At 30.4% G+C, this 26,730-nt stretch overlaps 1 protein-coding gene and 2 long non-coding RNA genes across 5 annotated transcripts in view; 1 reads left to right on the plus strand and 2 right to left on the minus strand.

The window, feature by feature from the left end:
* Nucleotides 1–919: 919 nt before the first annotated feature.
* LOC115886637 lies at nt 920–5,041 on the minus strand. Of its 2 annotated transcripts, none has more exons than XR_004050919.1 (3): nt 4,274–4,888; nt 4,004–4,097; nt 920–1,012 (listed from the first exon to the last, which is right to left on the minus strand). It is a non-coding gene; the product is annotated as an uncharacterized LOC115886637 (long non-coding RNA). The 2 variants fall into 2 exon arrangements; XR_004050918.1 differs by lacking the exon at nt 920–1,012 and adding an exon at nt 4,903–5,041 and having other exon boundaries at nt 3,721–4,097; nt 4,274–4,401.
* Nucleotides 5,042–5,353: 312 nt separating this feature from the next.
* Nucleotides 5,354–6,554, minus strand: LOC115886638. Its single transcript, XR_004050920.1, has 3 exons — nt 6,417–6,554; nt 6,206–6,356; nt 5,354–5,707 (listed from the first exon to the last, which is right to left on the minus strand). It is a non-coding gene; the product is annotated as an uncharacterized LOC115886638 (long non-coding RNA).
* Nucleotides 6,555–12,483: 5,929 nt separating this feature from the next.
* The window catches only part of LOC115886622 (leucyl-cystinyl aminopeptidase-like), a 63,656-nt gene continuing 49,409 nt past the window's right edge, over nt 12,484–26,730 (plus strand). For both annotated transcript variants that reach the window (XM_030905864.1, XM_030905865.1), the window contains exons 1-9: nt 12,484–12,648; nt 13,508–13,847; nt 14,124–14,268; nt 15,785–16,043; nt 19,389–19,550; nt 23,434–23,522; nt 24,851–24,982; nt 25,036–25,295; nt 25,421–25,500. In XM_030905864.1, coding sequence (XP_030761724.1) covers nt 12,594–12,648; nt 13,508–13,847; nt 14,124–14,268; nt 15,785–16,043; nt 19,389–19,550; nt 23,434–23,522; nt 24,851–24,982; nt 25,036–25,295; nt 25,421–25,500 — 1,522 coding nt within the window. In that variant the 5' untranslated portion in view covers nt 12,484–12,593. The remainder of the gene's footprint in view (nt 12,649–13,507; nt 13,848–14,123; nt 14,269–15,784; nt 16,044–19,388; nt 19,551–23,433; nt 23,523–24,850; nt 24,983–25,035; nt 25,296–25,420; nt 25,501–26,730) is intronic.

Below are 26,730 nucleotides of genomic sequence, written 5' to 3' on the forward strand. Positions count from 1 at the left end.
GGAGTACCTGACCAACGAGTTCGAACAAGTTAGATTTTTTCGAAAAACGGCCATAACTTCTAAACTATAAGGGTTAGAGAGGAACGGAACTCGGCATTCCATTCGCCTTTCAACCCTCTATAAGGGTGCAAAATAAGGGCGCGATCGGAGACCAAAAAATTTTTTCGGCAAAAATGAAAGAAGGTTAACCCCTTACCTCATTATTGCCGAGAAATTTTTTTTGCCTCCGATCGCGCCTTCCATTTTGCGCTCTTATAGAGGGTTGAAATGCCTATCGAATGCCGAGTTCCGTTCCTCTCTAACCCTTATAGTTTCCGAGATATTAAGGGTTGAAGTTTGGAAACGAGTTCGAACTGCTAGAGATAGCAGAAATACTGTTGATTAATGCTATATTTATATGTGGTACTAAATTTACGCTTTACCTCTTCACTTTTATGCGTTCCTGATAGATATCGGCGATTTTGGATCAGTTTTAAAAATTTTTGTGCGATCTTTGTTAAAAATTGAATTTTCTTGGTATGTATCAGGAGCACATAAAAGCGACTAGGTAAATATTGCTTTTTAATTTACTCTCTACCTCTTAACACTTATGTGCTCCTGAGAGATATCGGTGATTTTGGAAAGGGTTAAAATTTTTCGTTCAATTTTTATCAAAAGCTGAATTTTCTCGGATTTATATCAGGAGTACATAAGAGCGAAGAGGTAAAGGTAGGTATTATTTTTATCTAAAATACTGTCTATTCCAGGAACAAGTGTAAGTAAGTATAAAAATATATTTATTTGATAATTAAATTACTTTCTTCTTGTTCACGATTAGGCAGTATATTTCTTATTATCTATTTAGTTCAATGAAACTCATCTATATTATTAATTATTGTTTATTAACATAACATATTTTATTAACAAGAGTAATTTAAAAGATATATTAAATCCAAGATGTTGATGGACAAGCTGATGTCTATGTTGAGGTAAATACATCTCCTAGCTACCCTTCTGGAAAGTCCTCTTGGTTCTGTAAGAAAACATAAACAAATAATAATTTTTTTTGTTCATTAAAAAGCTTGATTAAAAACAGCTTTAAATAATCAGTGAAATGATAGGGTACATAAACTATTATAAGATTAAAAAAGATTATTTTTTATTATAAGATTAGCCGTTTTTTTTAGATCATACGGCATATTACGCTACCTATATATACCGTATGATCGAAAAAAAAAACGGCGTCAGCGATGGCTATGAAATTCATTTTCTCTTCAAAATGCCGTCATTTTATATGTAGAATTATATGGTGAATGTCATTGAAGTTTATTTTGAAGCCAATTCGACGCCGTTTTTTTTCGATCGTACGATATTATAGATACTATGGGAGAAATTAGTTGTAATTGTAACTAAGGAATATTTTAATTATTGTAACAATTTTTAAAAATCCTGAAAAAATCTTTATATAGGCAACTCTATATACACGTTAAGTGTATGTTTAGTTGCCTACAAAAAAGTAAGCTGTGCGCCAAAACATTTTATTTGAAATTAATAATTTTTAACTACGTTTCACAACATACAATATTAGGTATTTATTAAACAAAAAAACTGGAATAAAAAACACATCTTTTAGAATAAACTACCTAACATTATTTAGCCTTCTCTTCATGAATTTCATCCTCAATCCACTGCTGAATGTTGAATTGAATCAATCTGGTGGCATCTTGAAGAGGGTGGTTACATTGAAGTCCAGCTGTTCCAAAAAATTCTTGTCCCAAAGCAGTACAATACCCTCTTCCCAGAACAATACAATTCAATTGCAAGAAAATGTCCGATGAACTTTCAGTCAAAGAAGAATGACACACAAAATTATACAAATGTGTACATAAAAGAAGATTTAGTAATACCAAAATACAATTACTGGAAGAATTATAGAATTGATAAATGGGGCATTCCCATAAGGAAGAAAGTATGGGGGACAAATAGTAAAATAGGGATATGATGAAAAAAAATGACATGAAAATTAATAAAAATAAGCTATAATTCTATACAGGGAATGTAGAAATACTGTCTTAGATAAATCTGACAATAGAAAAGGATACAAAGTCTGGCACAAAAAATTACATAAACAGGACAATCAATAAAGAGTTTATAGAACGGATATTTCCAATAATAAGGAAAACATGAAAGACAAATAATAATAAAATGGAGATATTATGATTTGAAAAATGGCCATAAAAATAATTAAAAAATAAGTATCATTCTATGGCAATAGAATTGATAAAATATGTCTTAGAAAAGTCTCACAAGAAAGCCAATAAGAATATAAAAATATGCGTAACAATGATTCAAAAAGTTTATAGAATTGATGAAGGATAATATTCAAATAATAAAGAAAATATGGCAGATAAAAATAGTGAAATAGAGATAGGCCAAAAGCAAGATGGAGCAAATAATTTTAGATTATATTAAGAAAAAATAAAGAAGTGTGTGGTCAATAAAATTGACAAAACGTTATGCTTAGCCTCCTCTCAGGAATATCTGGTCAAAATTTGACATCATGCACATAAAGAAAAAATCCTCCAGAACATACAAGTTCGCTCCCCTTCATCAGATTTAACCCTTGGGCGACGATTAAGCCTCGCCAGTCAGTTCCCATCCCAGCTAAGCAGCCTCGTCTCGGGTCACCCTCGTCACCCATCGAGCGGACATCCACCGGGACCCCCCTACAGGCGGACCCCCTCATCATCTTCAATGTGTCCGATATCCCGCCCCCTCTACTGTCGAGACGTCACGGGATACGTGCACGAAGAAGTCTCGTAGCTTGGGTGCCAGGTCGTATCCGGCCGAAGCCTCTAGCGTTAGAACACCTAGCTCGTAAACCAGAGGGTGGTGACTCCCTTGGGTACCTATGCATGCTACATAGGTCATCGATGTCCGAACATCAGGGTTAGGGGGCGACCTGGGTTTCCTCCTCTTAGGGGAGGCTAGTTATGATGCTCTGGAGTCGATGTTACTTAGGAAAATACATTGGAAATAATGCACACAGCCTGTGGAAATCAGATTTTCGAATAAATGGCGAATGCGCCAGGAATTAATCGGCAATTTTGAGGTTTTAAAATGCGTTATGGTGTATCTAAAATATATGTAAACGCACGCAAACTCAACCAACTGAATCTGTAAAATATAACAATTCATGGAAAAGGTCTAAAAAAATGGCATAAAAATGAATCCACGGAAACTACAATTCTGTACAAGGAATTATACAAGCAAAAAAGTCTTAGAAGAATGACACCATAAGGAAAACAATACAAATTGAAAACTTATAGAAATACAGTCAATGGGATATGTTATAAAATTAATCAATGAATTATTATGCCTACAAGGAAGAAAATATGGGAGTCAAGCTATTATAGAAAAAGAAAAGTTAACCATAAACATGAAGTAAAATTCTAAGTAGATGGTATATTTTACCAAACAAATTAAGACCTATAGAAATACAGGCAATGGAAGATTTTATAGGACTGATAAATGATATTATTCCCACAATCAAGAAAAGATTGGAGTCAAGCTATTAGAGAACAACGGCATACAGTCGAATCGGCCTACAAACACGTAAACGTTTACGCACGCATGCGCATTTCTTATATTTTCTATTTTTTATACACGTAAAAGATTCTTTACGTCTACGTATACGTGCTAGGAGCGGCCGACTCGACCGTATGCCGTTGTTCTCTAATATAGAGAAATAAAAGTAAACCAGAAATAACATGAAGTATAGTCCTAAGTAAATGATATTCTACCAAAAAGAAAAAGAAGTGTCCAGAGCCAAAAATTAGCACAAATTTAAAATAGATTGTTGAAACTTGGCGAGGTAATAAGGAACCACAAAAATGTAATGCAGAGACTAAATGGAATTTTTTTCATACTCAATTAAATTTAAAAATAATGAAATCCACTGATGAACATTAAAAACCAGTAAAATAAATTTATTTACCCAAAAGAAATAAAATTTTAGACATACTTATAAGTCCTGATGCCATTCTTGGTAATATTCATGAAAAGGATAACTGTACTGCCTTGGAACCGTATACATCCATTGATTTGTTGTAGACTATCTGTAAAAAAAGAAAGAAATAATATTACATTTCATTGATTATGCTATAATAAGAATTATTTTTATTTCTTTCTGTTTAATATTAACATTAAATATATCTTAAAAACTATGATTAGTCTGTTAATAAACATTTAATATATTTATTAAAATTATTTTTAAATAATAAATTAAAATTACCCTTAATCAGATACTGGAAGACCAACTCGTAAACCAGAATGATGGCCAAACATCAGGATTATACGAGGAGTGACATAAATCTCTTGTATTAGGTGGTCTTGATGTGCTGGTGTGTATTCTTAATAACGCTCCCAAAAAAGAAAATTATTATTGTTAAAGCCTTTTTTATTAAAACAATGCAACATTTTTAACTTAAATATGGCGACAATGTTGAGTATAAACATGTGTGCAAAAGTCTTTTATGTTATCTGAAAGATTATATAATTATTAAGAAAGAGGGCCCTCATTATGTATAAAAACAATGACTCATTCTAAAAACCGTAGGAAATACTTGTTTATACGAATAAAAACCTAAAAAATTCCGCCAGGAACAAAAAACATCTTTAAACTCTACCAAAAAAAATTGTCCAAGATATACCAACTATCTCTAAATATTGCGCAGTATTCTAAGTAAATTTATTTTTAATATACCATAGACATCAAGAAAAGTATCTACATTTCCATATAGTCGATTTCGAAAGAGGAAACTATGAAAATAGGAAAAATGCATCAGCTTTTAATGATGACATAATTGAAATATTTGAAAGTAAAAAAAACTTTAGAAAACAGGCAGAATAATGGGTACTTACATTTTCAAAAGGTTAAACAGGCCTTAAGGAACAGAATAAACTCAAATAGTATATAGAAAAATTAATTTTTTTATCAAAAAATCGAAAAAATTAGAAGAATGACATAAAATACGCCATTTTGAAACCATTTTAGTTCAAAATTTTCTCACTTTTTCCACAATGGCGCCACCTGCACTCCTCTTCTTTTTCGTATTTCAGGACTTAAAAGAACTATATCCACAGAATAGCAGTATCATTCTTCTTCTTTACATATTTATGGTCCAAAACATAGACACCCATAGATCAGACATAAATGTTTTCTTCTTTCCTTTTAAGCGGCTTGAACTCATATAGGTCACTTGGCCAGTGTCCTAAAAACAAAATCAAAAGGATAAAACTTGAACTATTATCTATGGTTAATTATTAGAAAAAGACAACAATATAAATAATGACGGCACTAGTAAATAAATAATGTATTAGCTGTGATTATTAATTAATAATACAGATAATAGAGTAATTACTCTATTATATTTGATATATATTGAAAAATGGAGACAAAGGCCAGAGAACGCTAATAAAGTGCAATAAAGTTGAATCTAAAATATTTAAAAGACTAGAAAACAGGTAAATGAATGAGTACTTACATTTTCAAGAGGTTGAATAGGCCTTAAGAATACACGCAAATAGTGAACAGAAAAATCAAATTCTACCTCTGATTCTACCAAAAAAATCAGAGAAAAATTGTAAGAGTAACATCAGGGAGTGCATGTAGAACAGGAAATATCACACTACCAACATTGTCAGATTGAACAGCATAAAGCTGCCCCTAAAAGAAAAAATATAATTATTTATTCTACTGAAATAATGTTTATATAAAACCTGTTTGTTGATACTTTACTTATTTTTTAATTGACTTGTCTAGAATTCAATAATTAAATTTATTTTATGAAACAAAAACCAAGAAAGTTTAATCCCCTATACTGCCATGGTAAAGAAAAAAGTATTACAGTGTTTATCAAATAAATGAGAAGCAAAAACACCTTATCTTGCTTTATTTTGAGAATTTAATGATATATAGTTTCACCTCTGATGGTTATAGCATATAAACTGTACTCTATTTACAAATATTAAGACAAAAAATGTTAACTTTAACTTGAGATCTTAGCTCAACGCATCAGATAAGGTGGTTTGCCTTAACACGGCAGTATAGTTATGCATACAAAGACCAAGTTAATTTAACATCAGTTTACTGTATAATTTCATTTTAAACAAGGCATATTACAAATAAAGTTAAGTTTTAACCTTCGTGTGGTAAAATACCTACCTTTATTTTTATGTACGAGTATGAGTTCTATGATTTTTATAATCTTCTAAATTAACACTTTTGAGATGGGTCCACTACTGGAGAAGCTGTATATTTTTATAACAATGGCCTATTCAAAGATTTTATGTGATTTTGGTCTCTGTATTGGTGGCTACAAAAAAAAACATGGTAAACTGAATATCCTAATTAAATAGTTCTTCGTAGTACCTACATTATCATGTAAATCCTTCTCAGAGTAAACAGCTGCAAGTTAATGGACAAACAAACATAGAATATTTTTATGAATCTTTAATAAACTTAAACTTTTCCAAAATATTAATTTTTTCGAAAATTGTAGGGTTAAAATAACTTGAACTATATATTTTTACGTATAGATGGCTCTGACCAAACACTTTTTGGGTCTAAAAATTGCAGAATTCTTCAATATAAGATGTTAATATTCTCTAACATTCCATTAGATGTCAGAACAATCACCTAAAACAGAAATCTATTTTATTTACGCTTTCGTTTCACTACTACTCACAAGATGGCAAAACAATAATTTTTACAGATTTCTTTAATAAGATATTCCATCGTGTACTAATAACCCGACAGATGGAAGCAGCAGTCCATTAAACAGAACTCTGTTATTTTAAATCTGTAACTCGTTACAAGATGGCGCTTCATGTATATTAGTTCTAATATTGCTCACCACGATTAAATGGCGCTGATTGTAATTTAGCTTTTTAATTAGTAATTTTATTATTAAATTTAGTAATTTAGTTTGTAAGAGAGATATTTATATATAAAAAAAACAAAATAAAACACTATAATATATAGAGAATCTGTATTTTTTATTATTGTATATGTCATATTTAACAAAAAAATCAAGTACGATATATCTTTTTTTTTAAAACTAGATATCAACTACATACGCATTTGCCATCTTTACATTTGGAACCGCCTTTAATGGATGATGGAAAGCAGTACGCGGTACAGAATATATTAGTACCCTTACTGTCGTCATCACACAACCAATCTGTCCACGGCAGTTTGTTTCCTTTTTCTGTAATAATCATATTATTTAGATTTTTCAACTCTTTCTCTAGTTAGTACAGTCTGTCCCACGAGCCACGGAGAACCATGAACCACAGACGACATTAAAAAAGACTATATTTTTAGGTAATTTTTTATTTAAGCGGTATTACTTGCCAAATTTCATAATTTTAAAAAATATAATTTTTCGTTAATTTTAACACAAAAATATACATATTTTTTTTTTAAATTGAACAATTTTAATACTCACTATCCTCAGGGACATACATTGTTAAAATATGAGATATAACCACACAGAAAACCAACAAAAACAGAACACTTGTACTTTTAGCAGACATTTTTCTATATTATATTGAAAAATTAACTGACAGTTGTTTCTAACAAGGTTTTTTCTGTTCACATTCGTTAATATATTAAGCTTCTAGAAAATTATAGAAAACAATTCGAAATATTCTGTAGAAGGTCTCATTACGAATTCAGAAATGCATTTTTTACCGTAATTATATCACGCTTCAAGCTTGTATTTTTCCTAAGTTAATTATTTGGAAATAGATTAAAAAAGGTAGCTCTCGGTAAATTTTTCAATGACAGTGATTTTTTTGAAAAAAATAATCATTACTTGTTGCTGCAAATTCTACAATAGCAAATATCAAATAAAAATAAAGCTATTTGAGATGAACCAAAAAAACAAACTATCGAGAAAAGATACACCTTGATAATAAAGTGGATTTTAACTTTTCATTTCCAACTTTTACCAAAATAACAACATTTTGTTTTTCCTCGTATGATGAGACACCAAAATAAAAACACTAAATCACCACAATACACCAAAACACTTTTACTTTTACACTGGACGCGCGTTTCGCTAACCATGTTAGCATCATCAGCAGATGATTATAAACTAAAGTACAATCTACAAGTTGAGCGTTTATATATTCACTCAGTGGGCACCGAGTGGGCGTGGCAAAATCTAGCCAACCGAGTCAGAGCCAACTGAGCGTAACAGTTAGATTTCCGCCACTAGAGTAGTAGGAAGAAAGAACTTGAAGGAATTGGACCGTTGACTCTGTTCATACTATCTATACATTTATTAATTCTGATGCTTTCATATGCATCTAATTGCCTGTAATTTGAGACTTGTTTAATTAATTTTAAATTATTAAGATCTATCCAATGTTCTTTATCAACAATATGTTCGGCAACGCAAGATTTATCCGGTCTACCATATCTTATCTGAGCTAAATGTTCTTTAAATCTAGTTAATATTGATCTTCTAGTTTGCCCAACATATTTCTGATTACAATCTTTACAAGAAATTTCATAAATACCCAGTGGAGGTGTTTTATCTTTTGGATTACCTAATAAATGTTGTAATTTATTATTAGCACTATACACAAGTTTATAATTGACATTCTTAAAAATTCCTTTTAGACCACGGGATAACTCTCTATGAAACGGTATCGAAAAATATTTAGACGTATCTTTCTCCACTTGAAAAGTCGAATTTTCAGAAATCATTAACCTATACCTACGTTTTCTAATTAATTTATCAACTAGTGAAGGGGAATATCCATTACACTCAGCTACATTCCTAATGTAATCTCTTTCTATTTCATATCTTTCGTTGGAAAGTGGGAAACTAAGTAATCTATGAACTAAGAAATTTAAACTAGCCATTTTATGTTCAACACTATGATGTGATTCATTGGGAATATATCTGCGTGTGGTCGTATTTTTCCTATAGATATCAAATTCCAGGCAATTATTAGCATTTCTAATAACTAATACATCTAGAAATGGTAATCTGTCGTTGTTCTCAATTTCATGCGTAAATTTAATAGAAGGAAAACGATTATTTAACTTAGAAATAAAATTATCTATGGTGTCTGAATGTGTGTCAAAAACAGCAAAAATATCATCCACATACCTAAACCATACTCTTGGAAAATACTCAAACTGATTCTTAGCCTCCACTTCAAACCTGCTCATGAATAAATTAGCCAAAAATGGAGACAATGGATTACCCATTGCTGTACCTTCCCGCTGTTCAAAAATTTGTTATTAAATTGAAAACAATTTTGTTTCATACACTTAACGATGTAAGCTCAATATATTCAATCACAGTTTTGTTGTCGAGTTCATTTGCGTTCAGTAATTCCTTCAAGTAGCCTAAAGTATGTGGAATTGGAACACTTGGGAACAACAAGTAATGATTATTTTTTCAAAAAAATCACTGTCATTGAAAAAATTTACCGAGAGCTACCTTTTTAATCTATTTCCAAATAATTAACTTAGGAAAAATACAAGCTTGAAGCGTGATATAATTACGGTAAAAATGCATTTCTGAATTCGTAATGAGACCTTCTACAGAATATTTCGAATTGTTTTCTATAATTTTCTAGAAGCTTAATATATTAACGAATGTGAACAGAAAAACCTTGTTAGAAACAACTGTCAGTTAATTTTTCAATATAATATAGAAAAATGTCTGCTAAAAGTACAAGTGTTCTGTTTTTTGTTGGTTTTCTGTGTGGTTATATCTCATATTTTAACAATGTATGTCCCTGAGGATAGTGAGTATTAAAATTGTTCAATTTAAAAAAAAAAATATGTATATTTTTGTGTTAAAATTAACGAAAAATTATATTTTTAAAATTATGAAATTTGGCAAGTAATACCGCTTAAATAAAAAATTACCTAAAAATATAGTCTTTTTTAATGTCGTCTGTGGTTCATGGTTCTCCGTGGCTCGTGGGACAGACTGTACTAACTAGAGAAAGAGTTGAAAAATCTAAATAATATGATTATTACAGAAAAAAGGAAACAAACTGCCGTGGACAGATTGGTTGTGTGATGACGACAGTAAGGGTACTAATATATTCTGTACCGCGTACTGCTTTCCATCATCCATTAAAAGGCGGTTCCAAATGTAAAGATGGCAAATGCGTATGTAGTTGATATCTAGTTTTTAAAAAAAAAGATATATCGTACTTGATTTTTTTGTTAAATATGACATATACAATAATAAAAAAATACAGATTCTCTATATATTATAGTGTTTTATTTTGTTTTTTTTATATATAAATATCTCTCTTACAAACTAAATTACTAAATTTAATAATAAAATTACTAATTAAAAAGCTAAATTACAATCAGCGCCATTTAATCGTGGTGAGCAATATTAGAACTATCATCCACATACCTAAACCATACTCTTGGAAAATACTCAAACTGATTCTTAGCCTCCACTTCAAACCTGCTCATGAATAAATTAGCCAAAAATGGAGACAATGGATTACCCATTGCTGTACCTTCCCGCTGTTCAAAAAAGTTGTTTTTAAATTGAAAACAATTTTGTTTCATACATAATGATGTAAGCTCAATATATTCAATCACAGTTTTGTTGTCGATACCATTTGTTCAGTAATTCCTTCAAGTAGCCTAAAGTATGTGGAATTGGAACACTTGGGAACAACGAAGATACATCAAAGGAGACCAAAATTTCACCTTCAAGCAAAGTTATATTTTTAATTTTGTTAATGAATTCAATATTATTTTTAACTGAGAAAGAAGGTTCATGATTAGGTAAATTTTCGAACTCCCTTGATAACCATTTTGCCAAATTATAAGTCGGAGAACCTACAGCCGAAACAATTGGGCGCATAGACTTGTCCGGTTTATGAATTTTTGGCAAAGCATACAATTTTGGTAATGAGGGATTGGATACTTGCAATTTTTTCTTTAAAGAAAGATCAATAAGGGTGTTACATTCTTTTAGAGTTTTTTAACGTCTGCTACCATCTTTGACAAAGGATTCTTTTTCAAATTTATGTAATGGCCATTATCGATTAAGTTGTTAACCTTATCGTAATAGTCTTTTTTATGTAATATAACAACCTTTTTATCTAATATAACAACCAACAAGAAACTAAAAAGACAAATAATTTACCTACAAATTGCCTAAAAAATTACCACAATCGGCAAAGTTTCTTTTTTCAAAATTTTCTTCATGGAAAATCATGTCAATTTCTAGTTCGTTTTTAGCTGAAAAAATTGGACAGTATATTTTAATATACAAAAACCTAGCATTAAAAAGTGCAAATTTGTGATAATAGATGAAAATAATTAACCATAAAAATGTTACTGGCAAAGTCGTAAGATAGGAATAAACAATTTAAGAACTATAATTAATATTGCTAACGTGCAATCTGGTTTGACAATGAAAAAATATAAAAAAAAAATTGATCAAAATTGATCGTATTTCCTCTGGTACAGGGTGCGTCAAAAATAATGAACGTAAAAATCCTTTATGGGTATTTCGCCACAGCACTGCAAGAAAATCTACAAAATAAAACAGTTATTTTTTGTAAACACTTCTGGCGTTAAACCTAACCGGACACTGCTTGTCAGAAGTTATGTTTACAGTTATACAAATTTGCCTAACAAAGAAAAAAATGCTTAACGTTTCGGAAAGTCTGTCTCTTTCCGTCGTCGGAAGCAAAAAAAAATACAAAGAATAAAGTAAAAAACTATTTAAAATATTAAAATTCACACTATTATGAGAACACTTTATTTTTTTTAAAGCAGATACGTCTACAAGAAACCATTGACGTTCTGTTAAAATGTTAATTTTAACAGAACGTAATAACTAATAAGTAATAGTTTTTATATAAAAATTTAAGAATAAACAAATTTCAAGTTGCCTAAAGAATGTTTTTTGGATTTATTTTTTTGCAAATGTTATGGGTTGCGCAGTAGCGAAATATCCCCAACCCCCCAGCTAGACTTAGGATTCTGGGTTCACCAGTTAATAAACTATTCATTTTTAGTTATTCTAGTTTGCCTAAAATATGTTCTCTAAATATGTCGTCAGCTCTTAGGCTAAGTCATGACCTATGCATACGACACCTGGACACTTAAAACGGACATTATAAGGAAACTACAGGTCATACGACGCTTCATGGAACGAAATATGCTGGGAATAACCAAGAAAGACCGTAAAAGAGTAAAGTGGATACGCCAAAAGACCCAGGTAATAGATGTCATCCATAAAATTAGACGGAGCTTTCGAGAGGTGAAATTTGCTATTGTAAAACGAAATTTGTTAATATTTAATTCCTGAATTGTGTCCACCCTGTATAACATATAAATACACACATGCAGACGTCAATTCATCTTAAACTAAAGTAAAACTATTGCGGTTTCATTATTTTTATCTATTCTGAATTACCAGTAATGTCGTCAAAGAAAATAAAACCACAAGAAACAACAAAAAAGAGATGTTAAAAATTGTTGAATCCATGTCGCCTACAGTTACGTGTATTAATATTGTACAGTGAGGTAGCGAAAAAATATGAAATTAATTTTTAGTTATGCTGTCTTAAGTTATTTTTTGCTTGGAAGTGATGGTAAGTAATTTTTATTTGGCTAAATCTATTCAGCATTATTCAAGACTCTAGTCTTTACAAGAAGAAAAACTTTTTTATTATTGACATTTTGAAAAAAATGCATTCTTCATAAAAATTTTTGCTTACAATGGCAATATAATTTCGATTTCGTTCTTTGATACACAGTTATTATAAATTTTGATTAACGTCATATTTTTTTGCTATTGTTAATAAAGTACCAGATTTTCCGATAACTATTATCAACCTTTCCATAGCATTGAATTAAATAAATTTTGAGAGGAAAAAAGAAAAAAAAACATTTGGAAAAGTATAAACGGGATTAACCATTTTAGAACAAGCAAAAATGTTTATGAAGAATGCATTTTTCCCAAAATTTCTATAATAAAAAAGTTTTTTCTCTTATTCACTAATTCACCACAATACACCAAAACACTTTACTTTCGCACTGGACGCACGTTTCGCTAACCATTTTGGCATAATCCATAATCAGCAGATGATTAAAAATAGTTTAAATCATCTTAGTTTGTGAAAATGATGCGAAAAAAATATAATATAAATATGCTTAACTTTATTGAAACATCGCAGTAAACAAAAGCTATTTACTTGAAAGTTTTTAAAAGCTCATTTAAGAAATCCCATTTTATAAGAAAATAAACAGACCGAACGTAAATTTCAATTTTGGAAAAAATCAGTTTATATTTTTATAAGAAATCAATAATATCTTTATAAGGAAAGAATATATTTCTTCTTATTTTCGTTTAGATAATCATATCTTGTCCAGATATTCCGTAGACACGTGTCAAAGAAAAAATAATGTGTTAGTATACATTATTCACATTTTTATTACTTTTATTCTTAGCTCATCGCTTATCCAGACTTATTGAGCCCATTAACTACAACATCAAGCTTCGACCAAACCTTGACAGCGACTATTTCAATGGAGTAGCCAATATAACCTTAAAAATATCAGGAAATCACAGCAACATAACCTTACATTCCAGTTGTCTTAATATGTCTAAAGCGCACGCCAATGGAGTAGATTTACGAATTAAACAATTGCCTTATGAACGTATTTCAGTAGCCTATCGGAATGGTGGAATATTTCAACCAGGAGTATATAGTTTTTTCTTTAAATTTGTCGGAAAATATGGGGTATATGGATTAAATAAAACTGAGTATGGAATTAAGAATGACACAAGGTAAAGTCACAGAATGTTTGATAAAAATAAACTAAAATTATCTCAGCTTTATTTATTTTTTTGTATACACTATTGTTTTTATAAGAGGAAAATCTCTTTTATTATAGATTTGAAAAAAAAATTGCATGTTCTAAAATGGTTAATCCCGTTTATTCTTTTCCGAATTTCAATACCGTTTAAAAGAACATTTAAAAAAACGAGAAAATATTGCTGGATTTTTTTAAGTTCTAAAAATCAAAAACCGTCTCTTTGGTAATATAATTTCATAATTTTTAGAGTGATAGTTGTCAACGAGTTTGAACCATACGGTGCTAGAAAAGCATTCCCTTGTTTCGATGAACCATATTTTAAAGCAACATTTAGTATACGTTTAGTGTCACCAAATGACAGCTACTACTGCGTATCTAACATGCCTCAGATTGTAAGCACCATACAAACAATATAATGAACAATATAACAATAACTATAATAACAGGGTATTCCTCAATGGCATGGTAACATTTAAGAAAATAAAGCTCGTATGAATGTACCTCCGAAACATCTTAACTTTTGAGATACAGGATGGTAAAATTTTCTATTTTTTATATGTACAGGGTGGGTCAAATTCGACGCTTTGAAATGGAAACACCCTTTTCTATAGGAGATAGACGAAAACTAATATCGGTGTCTGGAGCTCAATTTTTGTCAAAAACGTGATGGTGAAAACCGCATATCGATATCTGTTATCGTTTCGGAGTTACGGGGTGTTTTTCAAAAATATGCACTTTTAACAAATCGCTGTAACTTTTTTGCTACGGAAAATTTTGTATTTTTATGAAAACATTTCCAAAGCACCTTTTTACGTAGAATTTAATGGTTTAAGTATAATTTTTTTAAAATTAATAATTTAAGAGTTATCAACAGAAAATTTGATTTTTTATATAGGACACCCTGTATATTTTTAATATATTGAAAATAATTTAAAATTACCTTTCCAAAAATATAACACAGTTAATATTTTGCTCGATTCCTCTTCGAGATATAGAGTATATAAAAATTCGCCCGCTCTAAATGAGTAGGCTTTGAAGGGCACCGGCTGTAATGCAAAAAAATCTAGCTGTGAGCATCAATTAAAACGAAAATAATATTTGCTATGAGAGATTCAGAATTTTATAACTATTTAAAATATATTTAACCAACATCAACACATTTAAACTATATCTAATAACAATAAAACTAAATAGCAAACCAAGACATGAGATTTTGCTACAGGTGTTCGACATATCGACCGTCTTCTGTTATGGACAGACGGGGCAGTTTTTGAACATTTCTCGCGGAATTCATTAACTCAGTAGGGGTGAAAGATACCCTCTCATAACTGCTAAGTATTTCTAATTCTTGTCTAGATTATAAGGAAGAATAAGGAACCTTTATTTTTCTGCATATATATCCATAGGATTAGATCCATGGGCACTAAGTCAGGCGGCCTCGACGGCCAACGGCTGGAATCTTGGTTGGCTATTCAATTATTGTTGAAATTGGATGCAAAAATTTGCTGATAACTTCAGCGCTCAGAGGCGGTGCATCGTCTTGCTGGAAAAATATGTTTTCGAGTTCCATTAAGGGCATATCATCAATAAGGTGTCCAAAGCCTACTAGTTAAAAGTGGCGAACTTTTAAAAATTCTGTATTTCGAAGGGAATTATAACAAAATATCGATCGAATCGATAGATATGAATCAGTTTTATATTGAATATTTTTGGAGAAAAAAAATGTACGCCCTGACTAGTCGCCATAGACTGAATTAGAACGAACGTTCCCTATTAATTTTAGTAGTTCCCGTTTAAGACCCAAGAATCACCCCTTAAATATCAGCATGTCATTAGGAAACACCCTGTGTAATGCGTAGTTATTGTATATTTTATTGCAAAAAAAATAAAAACTTTTATTTTTTAAAGAGAATTAATTCTTCATCGGACGGCACTGTATACCACTTCGCAACGACTCCCAAAATGTCCACTTATTTGGTATCGCTGGCAGTGACAGATTCAGCTAATTTTACCCGCCATTTTCAGTACCGGAACAGAAATTTTTCGACAACAATATACAGTTACAATGCTAGCAATACCAACAACAATGAGGTTATTGAATTTGCCCAAGCGGCTCTTGAGATTTTCACTGACTACACTGGAATTGAATATCCTTTGCCAAAACTCGGTAAGAAATGTAATATTATATACAGGGTGGTTCAGGGTATTGTATCAGGATGGTATATTATAAATCGATAGAACCAATTAGTATGTTTTAAACGGTTTAAAACATATTTGATTTTTTACTGAATAAAATAAGGTTATATCGTCTTGGTTAGAGCCAGTGGCGGATCCAGTGGGGGGGGGGGCAAGACTATTCTACCAGTACAAGAACGGTAAAGTAATAGGATTGCTCATCCTCATAAGACGTACGTTCGCTTCTTCCCGCCCTTCAACTGACAGTTGTGACGTCATTGTAGTCCTTGTCATGATAGTGTGTATTATTGGTTGCCTGTGGTAAGCTAATAAAAATAACAGCTGGGAAATTTTGAGTTAATTATTTTGTCGATTTTAAATGTGAAAAAGGCGTTTTTAAAGTTTTTAGAGCTATAGAGTTTATAAATACTTGTTACTAAGTGCCTACGATATTGTTTATTAATTAATTGAAAGCAAAATATGGAAGTACTCTAGAAAGAATGGCTGCAAAAGGTGATGCAGCGAACTGCTGTTCTTAAAGATGCATTATCCGAATATTTAATACAATTTATATAGTTAATTCTTTATATTGCATACATATAAGGTGTTTAAATAAATAAACTAAATAATGAATGTTTTGCATACGGCAACCAATAATACACACACTATTATGACAAGGACTACAATGACGTCACAAAGCGAAGAGTTTTCGCATGCACCTGGCAGATACTTTCGGCTGAACGAGCATTCATATTAGGTTAACTGTTCTTGCTACCAGTAGATATACTTGTACTAATTTACGGGATATCCTGTATATTACACATTTAAGTATCCTCGTAGTATAGAAATGTATATAAGTCAAGGATTTTTTTCTATTGTCGCTATATTTGGAAGCGAATAAATTGTTGTTGCATTTTTATTTTATATCCGTATTGCAATTTTTAACTTCTCTCAATACTGTATAACATTTTCTAAAATCAGAATCCATTCAACTTTTCGCTTTATTGTTCCCCTTGAAAAGAAGCGGGAACAAAGTTAATCCTTGAATTTCTAGCGTTTCATACTTTTAAGAAAAATTTCTTAAATATCAAGTCTTTTATGTTTCTTTTTAATGGGCTAAAGCATAAAATGGAGGAAACTACATCTATAGAGAGAATTATTAATGTTAAAAATTTATTTTTAAAGTTGAAAAAAACCAAAGTCTAAATCGGGCTCACACACCGAGGGTTCCCTTTTTTCTTTTTAGGTACGGAACTTTAAAAATGTTGAAGTCTCAAAATTTAAGCATCATTTTTTTAATTTTTTTTTCTAAAAAAAAAACAAAAAAACAACCCTTCTATTAATTCTAATAGTGTATAAAAATGGTAAACAGAAAATATGCTTCTTTTCTCCAGATACTCGCACTTATACAGGGTTGTTCACCACATACGACACGGAGTATTGTAGCTAAACGATGAGATTTTTACAAATTGTAAGTCTTGGGTTCGATGAAGGACTATTAGAGGTACAATTTAAAAATAATTTTACAAGATACAGAGTGTCCCAAATAAGTAAAAAATATCAAAGTTGTATTTTTTTTAACGGAACACCCTGTATATTATTGCATTTTTAGTTTCTACGATTAAAATAAACGTAAATTTGATTAAGGACTATTATACTTAACCTTACCGTTTTTGAAATATTTTCAATTTTGTGAAATTGCAGTAAAAATTTTAAAGCTTCATTTCTCCAAGGGTACCAAAGTTTTTAATACTAAATATTTACTGAAGTTTATTTATTGATCAGTTATTGTGTTGCAATAATAAAAATAATACTACCTTATACAGAGTGTCTAAAAATTTATTTTAAATAATTATTGGCTTCAAACGGCAATAACTTGTTTAATTTAAATGGAACACCCTGTATATTTTACGAGAATCAGATGCACAATTTAATTGTCTATCAAATTATATTATACCATCTCTTTAAGTTTCCGTAGAAAATGCATTTTCTTGTAATTTAGAATTTATTTATCAATATACCCATGGAATATTGACATTTTAGATTATTTTTAAAGATGTACCAAATTTTTTAAAGAGTACAGATACTAATATTGTGGATATAATTCGTTTATTTCATTAAAAAATAAAAAAAAACTGTTTAAATATTTGTTAAAGAGGACCAATTAATATGATTCCAGTATTCAAACTACATTAACTGACTGCATTGATTAATAATAATTGTTCCCAATACTAAAAAACTGAATTTTGTATGGGTATTAGACAGTGTGATAAAAAGTAACACCTTAAAAATGATATTTCATTTTTTAATAAATGCTTATTTATAACAACAGAGACTTTAATTTTGATAACCTATTATTATATTGATTTCTGACTCAAATCCACATTTATTTAGAATAATTTATTAATGAATACGTATGTAATTAATTAGTATATGGGCGGAAATAATGGTGCTATATTTAATTAATGGTATACTCTTTTATAAAGATTTAAATAGTTTTCTTTTTGCATACAACATTATTGATTTTAGCAAAACGATAATATTACTAGAATGTCAATATATGATGTCAATATTCCATAGGTGTCAATAATAAAATGTCAATATTCCATGGGTATATTGATGAATGAGGTCTAAATTATAATGTATATAAATTGTGCATCTGATTCTCCTAAAATATACAGGGCGTTCCATTTAAATTAAACAAGTTATTGCCGTTTGAAGCTAATAATTATTTAAAATAAATTTTTAGACACTCTGTATAAGGTAGTATTATTTTTATTATTGCAACACAATAACTGATCAATAAATAAACTTCAGTAAATATTTAGTATTAAAAACTTTGATACCCTTGGAGAAATGAAGCTTTAAAATTTTTACTGCAATTTCACAAAATTGAAAATATTTCAAAAACGGTAAGGTTTAAGTGTAATAAACCTTAATCAAATTTACCTTTATTTTAATCGTAGAAACTAAAAATGTAATAATATACAGGGTGTTCTATTTAAAAAAATACAACTTTGATATTTTTTACTTATTTGGGACACTCTGTATCTTGTAAATTATTTTTAAATTGTACCTCTAATAGTCCTTCATTGAACCCAAAACTTGAAATTTGTAAAAATATAACCGTTTAGCTACAATACTCCGTGTCGTATATGGTGAACAACCCTGTATAAAATACACCCTGTACAGTACTGCATTGTAATTTGTAATGCCATTTTATATGGTCTTTGTTGTTGAATTGCACCATTTCTTCCTGAGTGACAAATTTATTAAACCTGTTATTGAAATATATTAATTCCTTTATTTCTTTAAATTTTGAGTGTATTTTGCATAGATATGATTGAATATAAGAAGGCCAAGGGACTGGGAACAGAATTATGGGGTCTGATACAGTTCAAGATGGGCTTATTGAATCAAAACCTGGAAACTTACAACAAACATGAGCGAGGTTTTGTGATTTTCCACGAGGTGACACACTCATGGTTTGGAAATTTAGGTAATTACATTGCTTTGTCAAATACCGGGTGTTTCTCAAAAGTGGCTCACCCCCAATAACTTTTTTATTTTTTCAGATAAAACAACGAGATTTGGTATGTTAGTATATGACATAAATTAAGATTGATTGACGTATTCGGTTGTTTTCGGTCACTTTCTGTTTCACCAGAAATGACTACAACATTTCATTTTTTAATGACACCCTCGGTATTTTGGTACTTTATTTGATAGAATGACATCGAGTGAGTTATAGTCAAAAGTTATAGTCATTTCCGGTGAAACAGGAAGTGGCCAAAAATAATTGAATACGTCAATGAATCCTAATTTATGTCATATACTAACATACCAAATCGTTTTCTTTTATATGAAAAATTAAAAAAGTTATAGGGGGTGAGCCACTTTCGAGACGCACCCGGTATATACTAAAATTCGGCATTACTTTTTAAAATTATTTTGAAAGAAAAAAATCAAAACAGGATAAATCCCAAATCCTCAATACAATACAAAAAAATATACAATTTGAAAAACAAGAGACAATATATTGGTAAACTATAAATACATTTACTGTAGGCGTTTTTTTCCCTGTTATAACACAAAAGAATACTTAATTTAATCTATTTCAGCCCATTAGCTCAAGAAGGTGAATATAATAATAATTATTAGTAAACACGAGGGTGAGAAAAAAAGGAAAAGTAAACATGTAGCTACTTAATAGGGTGTTATATTTAGATAAATTAATTACTATGTATGTTAAGTCTTCTCCTAATTTCTTTCAGTATTATACATGAAATACCCCCAAAAAGTATATCAATCATTAGTGCCACATGAAAACTGTTTTCTTTAAGTTGATTTAAGAGTAACTATCGCAATGGTTATACAGAAAATATAATTAAGTATAGATTCTTTTAATTAATTAAATTATTTATTTTAATTTTAATTTTGTTAAATAAATTTTTTATTTAATTAAATGAAACCATTATTTAATAAAATAAAAATTAAGTATAGATATACTCTGTTATTTCAAATAAAAAATAGGTTATCTTCATTCGAGGGTAAAATGGGTAAACATAAAGAACAATAAATAGAAGGTCATTTTGTAGAACGGCAAAAATATAGATTAATTAATTATTACCTGAAATTTCCTCGGAATTCGTCCACGTGTTGTGTACAGCGGATCAAAAAACAAACGCGTACCATAGACATTATAAGTAATAGAATGTCTTTCTTCTTGTAAAAAAAGTCACCCCTATTTAAGAAAAATAAAATATTACACGCTAAATAGGGACATACACACACCGGAAAAGTCTAGGGATATTACAATTTTATCCAGCCATCATCAGTAATTTTATTATTTGCATTTCTGATATAATAAAATTAAAATAAACAAATAGTTTACAGGACGTATTGGAAATAAAAATGCGAAATTTACCGAATTTTTCAAATTTACCTTGATTTTTATTGAACTCAAAAAAATATGCACATTTTTTTTTATTCTAAACTGTGAATTAAAAAAAAAAGATAAAACCATTTTTACTTAATAAAACACCTCCTCTACTGTTCATTACAGCCCTACATTGTCTCTCCATGCTCCTGATCAGGTTGTCGATCTCTTCTTGAGGTACAGCCTGCCACGCTGCATTCACGGCCCGAACCAGATCCCTACGAGTTTCACGAGGCATACCCATTCTCAAAATTCTTCTTTGGACCGCGTCCCATACGTGCTTGATGGGGTTGAGGTCAGGAGATTGTGCCGGCCAGGGTAAGATGTTTAATTGATGAGCATTGATAAACTCATTTACCACTCTGGCTGTATGAGGCCGTGCATTGTTATGCATGAGAATGAAGTTTCTCCCAAAATCATTGGCATATGGTAACACGACAGGCTCAAGAATTAAATCACGATATGTGATTCCTGTTAGAAACCTTTCATGAAAAACGAGATCGCGTTTTCGGCCTAACTGGACTCCTCCCCAGACCATAACTGTTCCACCTTGATAAGGGTGCACTTCCTGAACATGATCCAACCGAATAAAATTTCCCGGTTCTCTCCATACCCTAAGCCTTCTCGAATCCGGATGAATTCCAAATCGTGACTCATCCGTGAAGAAAACATTGGCCCATTGTTCATTCGGCCACTGAACATGATCTTGAGCCCGCAAATATCGTACCTCTCGATTTCCTCTCGTTAAGAGTTGAGCTCTCCAGGGGCGTCTGCTTCTTAAGTTGACCTCTCTTAATCTATTGCGAACAGTGTCAGGACTAACGGTTACATTATGTGTTTCCTGGAGAACTAAATTTAACTAAGCTCTGGTGCTGTTAGAGTCGGTCGGCGTCGAGCATTTAATTGTAAAAAATGATCTTGCTGAGGGGTAGTAATGCGATGTCGCCCTGTGTGCCTTTCAGCAACATCACCACTTTCACGGTAGCGTGCACTTAATCGCGATATTACACTTTGCGTTGTATTTAGCTCTAGCTACGTCGATTTGGCGCATTCCAGCTTCGAGCATACCCATAGCCCTTAGCATTTCGTCTCTGTTAAGATGTCTACGCTCCATAATGTCGTTTAATACTAAACAGAGTTATTTGAATGAATTTTGGCCAGTTATCATAAAAACATAGCCAGGTTAAATTCAAACAATTGATGCTAGGTGCTTTTTATACATTTGACAAAAAATGCACAAACACTTCTGCAAATATTCCAAATTTAGAGATAACTAGTGTGACTACTTCGTTTCAATCGAAGTAGAAAGAATCGGCCTACAAATATGTGGTTGTTTATTCAAAACATTTATTTTTAACTTTAATAAAATGACATCCCTAGATTTTTTCGGTGTGTGTATTTTACAACCTTTAATCGAAAAGCAGGTACAATATTTTATTTTGAATTGATGTCCACTGAAAATCAGTGATATTTTAGATATTATTGGAAATTCAACGGAAGATAGTGGGAAAATAGTATATACAGGGTCTGGCAATAGTGCGTCGGGCATCTGTAGCTCCTAGAATAAAAAACATACGAATTTTGTATAAATGCAAACCAAAAGTATGTAATTTAAAAATTGTTCTTTATTTTTAGAAAATGTTAAATATGTCAAAAACCTTACATTTTAGTCATATACTTCCCTTATAAAACTGACCTTTATTTTTCTCTCAGAATCCGAAAATCAATTAATATATAGGGTGTTCCATTACAAACCAAAAACTTTGATATATAACTTTTTTTGGGGAAACCCTATAGAACTCTGTATATTTTTAAAAAGAGCTCTGAATTAACCTACATATGCTCATAAAATTTCATTTCAAAACAAACTGTCGTTCTCTTTGGAGCCACCGCGTCGTATGAGAGGTGCTACCCTGTATATTACCAAAATCCTACAACAACACCTTTGAAAAATAAATTTTATCACGTACCTAAACCGTTAGTAATGAGTAAAAGAAATGGTTTTCGTCCATCTATTATGTTTTAATGTCTCTGACGAGTATACAAAGCGCATAATAAAGAAAAAAAAACATTTTCACAATAATTGTGAAATCCTGGGATTGACACGGGCGGACACGAAAAACCGTCGTTCTGGATAATACATCATACATTTTAATGTCCGCCATTTCGGGAAAACAAAACCAACGCAAACAAGGGGATATTCCCTCTATTTTAGGCTGGAAACGTTTATTTATATATCTTTCCAAGAAGAATCAAACATGAGAAAATTTACACAAGATACAAGATGTTACGTTATTAATTAGAAAATTATTCAAGTGAGACAGAAAAAAGCGGCGTGAATTAGTGTTTTTTTTATGTTTTATTTTTATTCTTGTGCTATATCAATTATAGCAGTTTGTATAGACACATAATCATATTATTAAACACACTAATTTATTTTTAGTAACCAACGACGGATGGAATCATCTTTGGCTGCAAGAAGGCTTGACTACCTATATGTCGACCAAATATTTCAATCAGTACTTCAACGTGGTAGGTAAAATAGCTCTAAAATATACAGTATTATATTCAAGTATTTATTATTTTATCAAGAAAAATTAAGCAGTATCTGCTGGTGGAAGGAATGGATATGTTACTAGTGATTTTATTTTGTGAGGATAATTGTTTGTTGGCCTGAAAGGTTTTGCTCAAAGGTATCCAAATAGGAATTTCCTTGACAAGCGTTCCTTTGAAAAACTACTTTTCCTATTTCGCAGAACTGATAGTGTGGTATATGAAAAACCTATTAGACAAAAACCTGTCGTTCAAACTGAAGAAAAATGAATTTGCCTTAATTGGTTCTTTTATAGAAAATCCAATATATCTACAAGTCATCGTAATATAAATCAAAGGACTACTTCTTTATTTTTCGTGATAAAATAATAAATACTTATTTATTAAACTCTTGTAGGTAAATTAAATAAAAGTAAACTGTTATATATTTAAATAAAGTCCATAAACTAATGTCGACTTTGAAAATAGCTACTAACTGAAATTGCCATATCGACACCAGCCATCTTGATTGCCATTTTATTGCAAAATCGCTTTTTATTCAAAATCTGAGCCAGATAGGTATAGGAAACCCTAATATAGTTTGAAAGAGCATTTAAATGTGCTTTGACTTATTTAAAAAAATACATAGTGTTGTATTTGAAATAACGAAGTTTTTATGTAAAATAAATATTTAAAATAGACTAGCAATTTTTGATACCCTTGTATACATTTAAGAAAGCAATCAAATTTTTCAGTAAAGTTTATTTCTCTGGCTTAAAAGTCTTTTTAAAAGTGTAAAATTTTTTTGTAAAAAAAATCATTTTTTTAGTATTTGGTGCAATTATTATTAATCTATTTAGCTAGTAATTATTTAATGTAAATTTTTGGACACTCTGTATAAGGTAGTATAATTTTTATTATTGTAACAAAATATCGGATCAATAAATAATCTTCAGTAAATATTTAGTATTAAAAACTTTGATACCCTTGTAGAAATGAAACGTTAAATTTTTTACTGCAATTTCACAAAACTGAAAATATTTCAAAAACGGTAAGGTTTAAGTGTGATAAACCTTAATCAAATTTACCTTAATTTCAATGGTAGAATCTAAAAATAGAATAATATACAGGGTGTTCCATTTAAAAAAAATACAACTATAATATTTTTTACTTATTTTGGACACTCTGTATCTTGTAAAAATAATTTTAAATTGTAGCTTTAATAGTCCTTCAACGAACCCAAAACTTACCATTTGTAAAAATGTAATCGTTTAGCTACAATACTCCGTGTCGTATGTAGTGAACAACCCTGTATATAATTTTTTCAGACACTACAACCACACAACGTATTCGATCTAAGCAATCTATTCTATGAAGATAAATCCAAGCCTTTGCCACTTGTAACCTATCCGGATCAAATCACAGAAAAAGACCTTTTTAGAAATGCAGTTTATTCAAAAGTACAATAAATAATAATTCAAAAAATTACCAAGTAATCAATAGTTTTATATAGGGTGGTGCAATATTTCAAGTGCTGGAAACGGTTATGGGTCCAGAAGCTTTCCAGAATGTTATCAGGAGGTATTTAAAGAAATTCTCTTATGGATCTACCACGACAGACGATATTATCAAAGAATTCTCCAAAGAAAAACCTGAGTTGGATATAAAGTCTTTTATGGAAACCCACTTATACCAATCTGGATTGCCTGTGTTGAGTCTTGATGAGAGTTCTGAAGGTTATATTGTCACTCAGCATGATATATACAACGGAACGTAAGTATAAAATTATTAAGTATGTCTAAACTTGTTGTTTAAACAATCTGTTTATTAAAATTCTCGTAGGATTTAATTTAGACTCAGTGTTATTGATTAATTGTTATTTTTGCTAATTTGTGTAGAAGAAAATGGACTATACCAATTTCGTATATGCAAAGGAATGTAACTGGACACATATGGTTTGACAAAGATTCAAAATCAGGTAATGTACTACTTCAGTACAATACATCAACAATTTTGAAAACTGTACTATTTTTCTTGTGTTCTTTAAGTCTAGTTCACTACAAAAGTCAAAATTCAACTTTTCTACTAATTTTGTGATTCTACAGATAAAAATAAAACAAAAAGTTCCTATACATATTTGCCCTAAAATGCTTCCCGAAGAAATTACAGCCTTACAAAAGTTAAATAAAAATAATATATTATGTATATTTTTGAGAACATTGGTAAACCGTTTTTCCTGAAATTTGGTTAGGTTTTCAAACGGTTTTCAAGATATTTGCGTTTAAAGATTAAGATGCATCGATTTTAGTATTTTAGTGAAATGATAAAATGTGAAGAAATGCGCGAAAGTGAAATGATAAAATAATAAAACGTGAAGTGCATCGGAACCTTCAAACGCAAATATTTTGAAAACCATAATAACCGAAACGAAGAACACTTTTTTACATTAAAAAAGTCCTAGCTTTAATTTTTATTTGTTGAAATTACTTTATCTATAAGGATAAAAGAAGTACCTAACTTTCAGGGCTGTTATGGAATTTTACATCATCGCCATTCGCTCTAGCATCAGTCATCATGTGTATAATAAATAATAAATAAATAAACAACGCTTTATTGCACCGGGTGTCCCACTAAGAATAGCTCTCGGCTGTATCTCGGAAAGTATTAGCTGTAGAGGCTGCGGAAAAAAATATTTATAACTAAAGAGGCTATGAGAAATTGCTGGAAATTATTTTCAAGTTTGTAGAAAGACCGCTAGGGGCCGCAACCGCAACAAAAAAATAAGAAAATGGGACATTCTGATAACACTCTTCGAAATCTTCAAAATCATTTTTTTAATATATTTTATTCGTAAATGGTTAAAAACTTTCTTATCCGGATTGGGGATAAGAAATCGATCAGAGGGTGAAAAAAGAACTTTTTCAATTTATTTCTGATATAAACGCTACCATAAAATCGTATGGGACCTGTCAAACATTGATTTTCCTCAAGTTTTTCTTACTTCCGCTTTCCCTTTTCACTTATTATGTTTGGAATACCATCATTTGATTTATATTAATATTTAATAAACCAAAATATTATACAGATTTTCTACAAAACCACACATTGAAATACTGTATGTTCAAATAAAAATTCAAAATAAAATTAATTATAGATATTTATTATCTTTTTATTTTATAATTTTTGCTTGCAGATCTTCAGGACTATT

The sequence above is a fragment of the Sitophilus oryzae genome, unplaced genomic scaffold (assembly GCF_002938485.1).
Source record: "Sitophilus oryzae breed Bouriz unplaced genomic scaffold, Soryzae_2.0 scaffold_494_pilon_pilon, whole genome shotgun sequence".
Lineage (NCBI taxonomy): Eukaryota > Metazoa > Arthropoda > Insecta > Coleoptera > Curculionidae > Sitophilus > Sitophilus oryzae.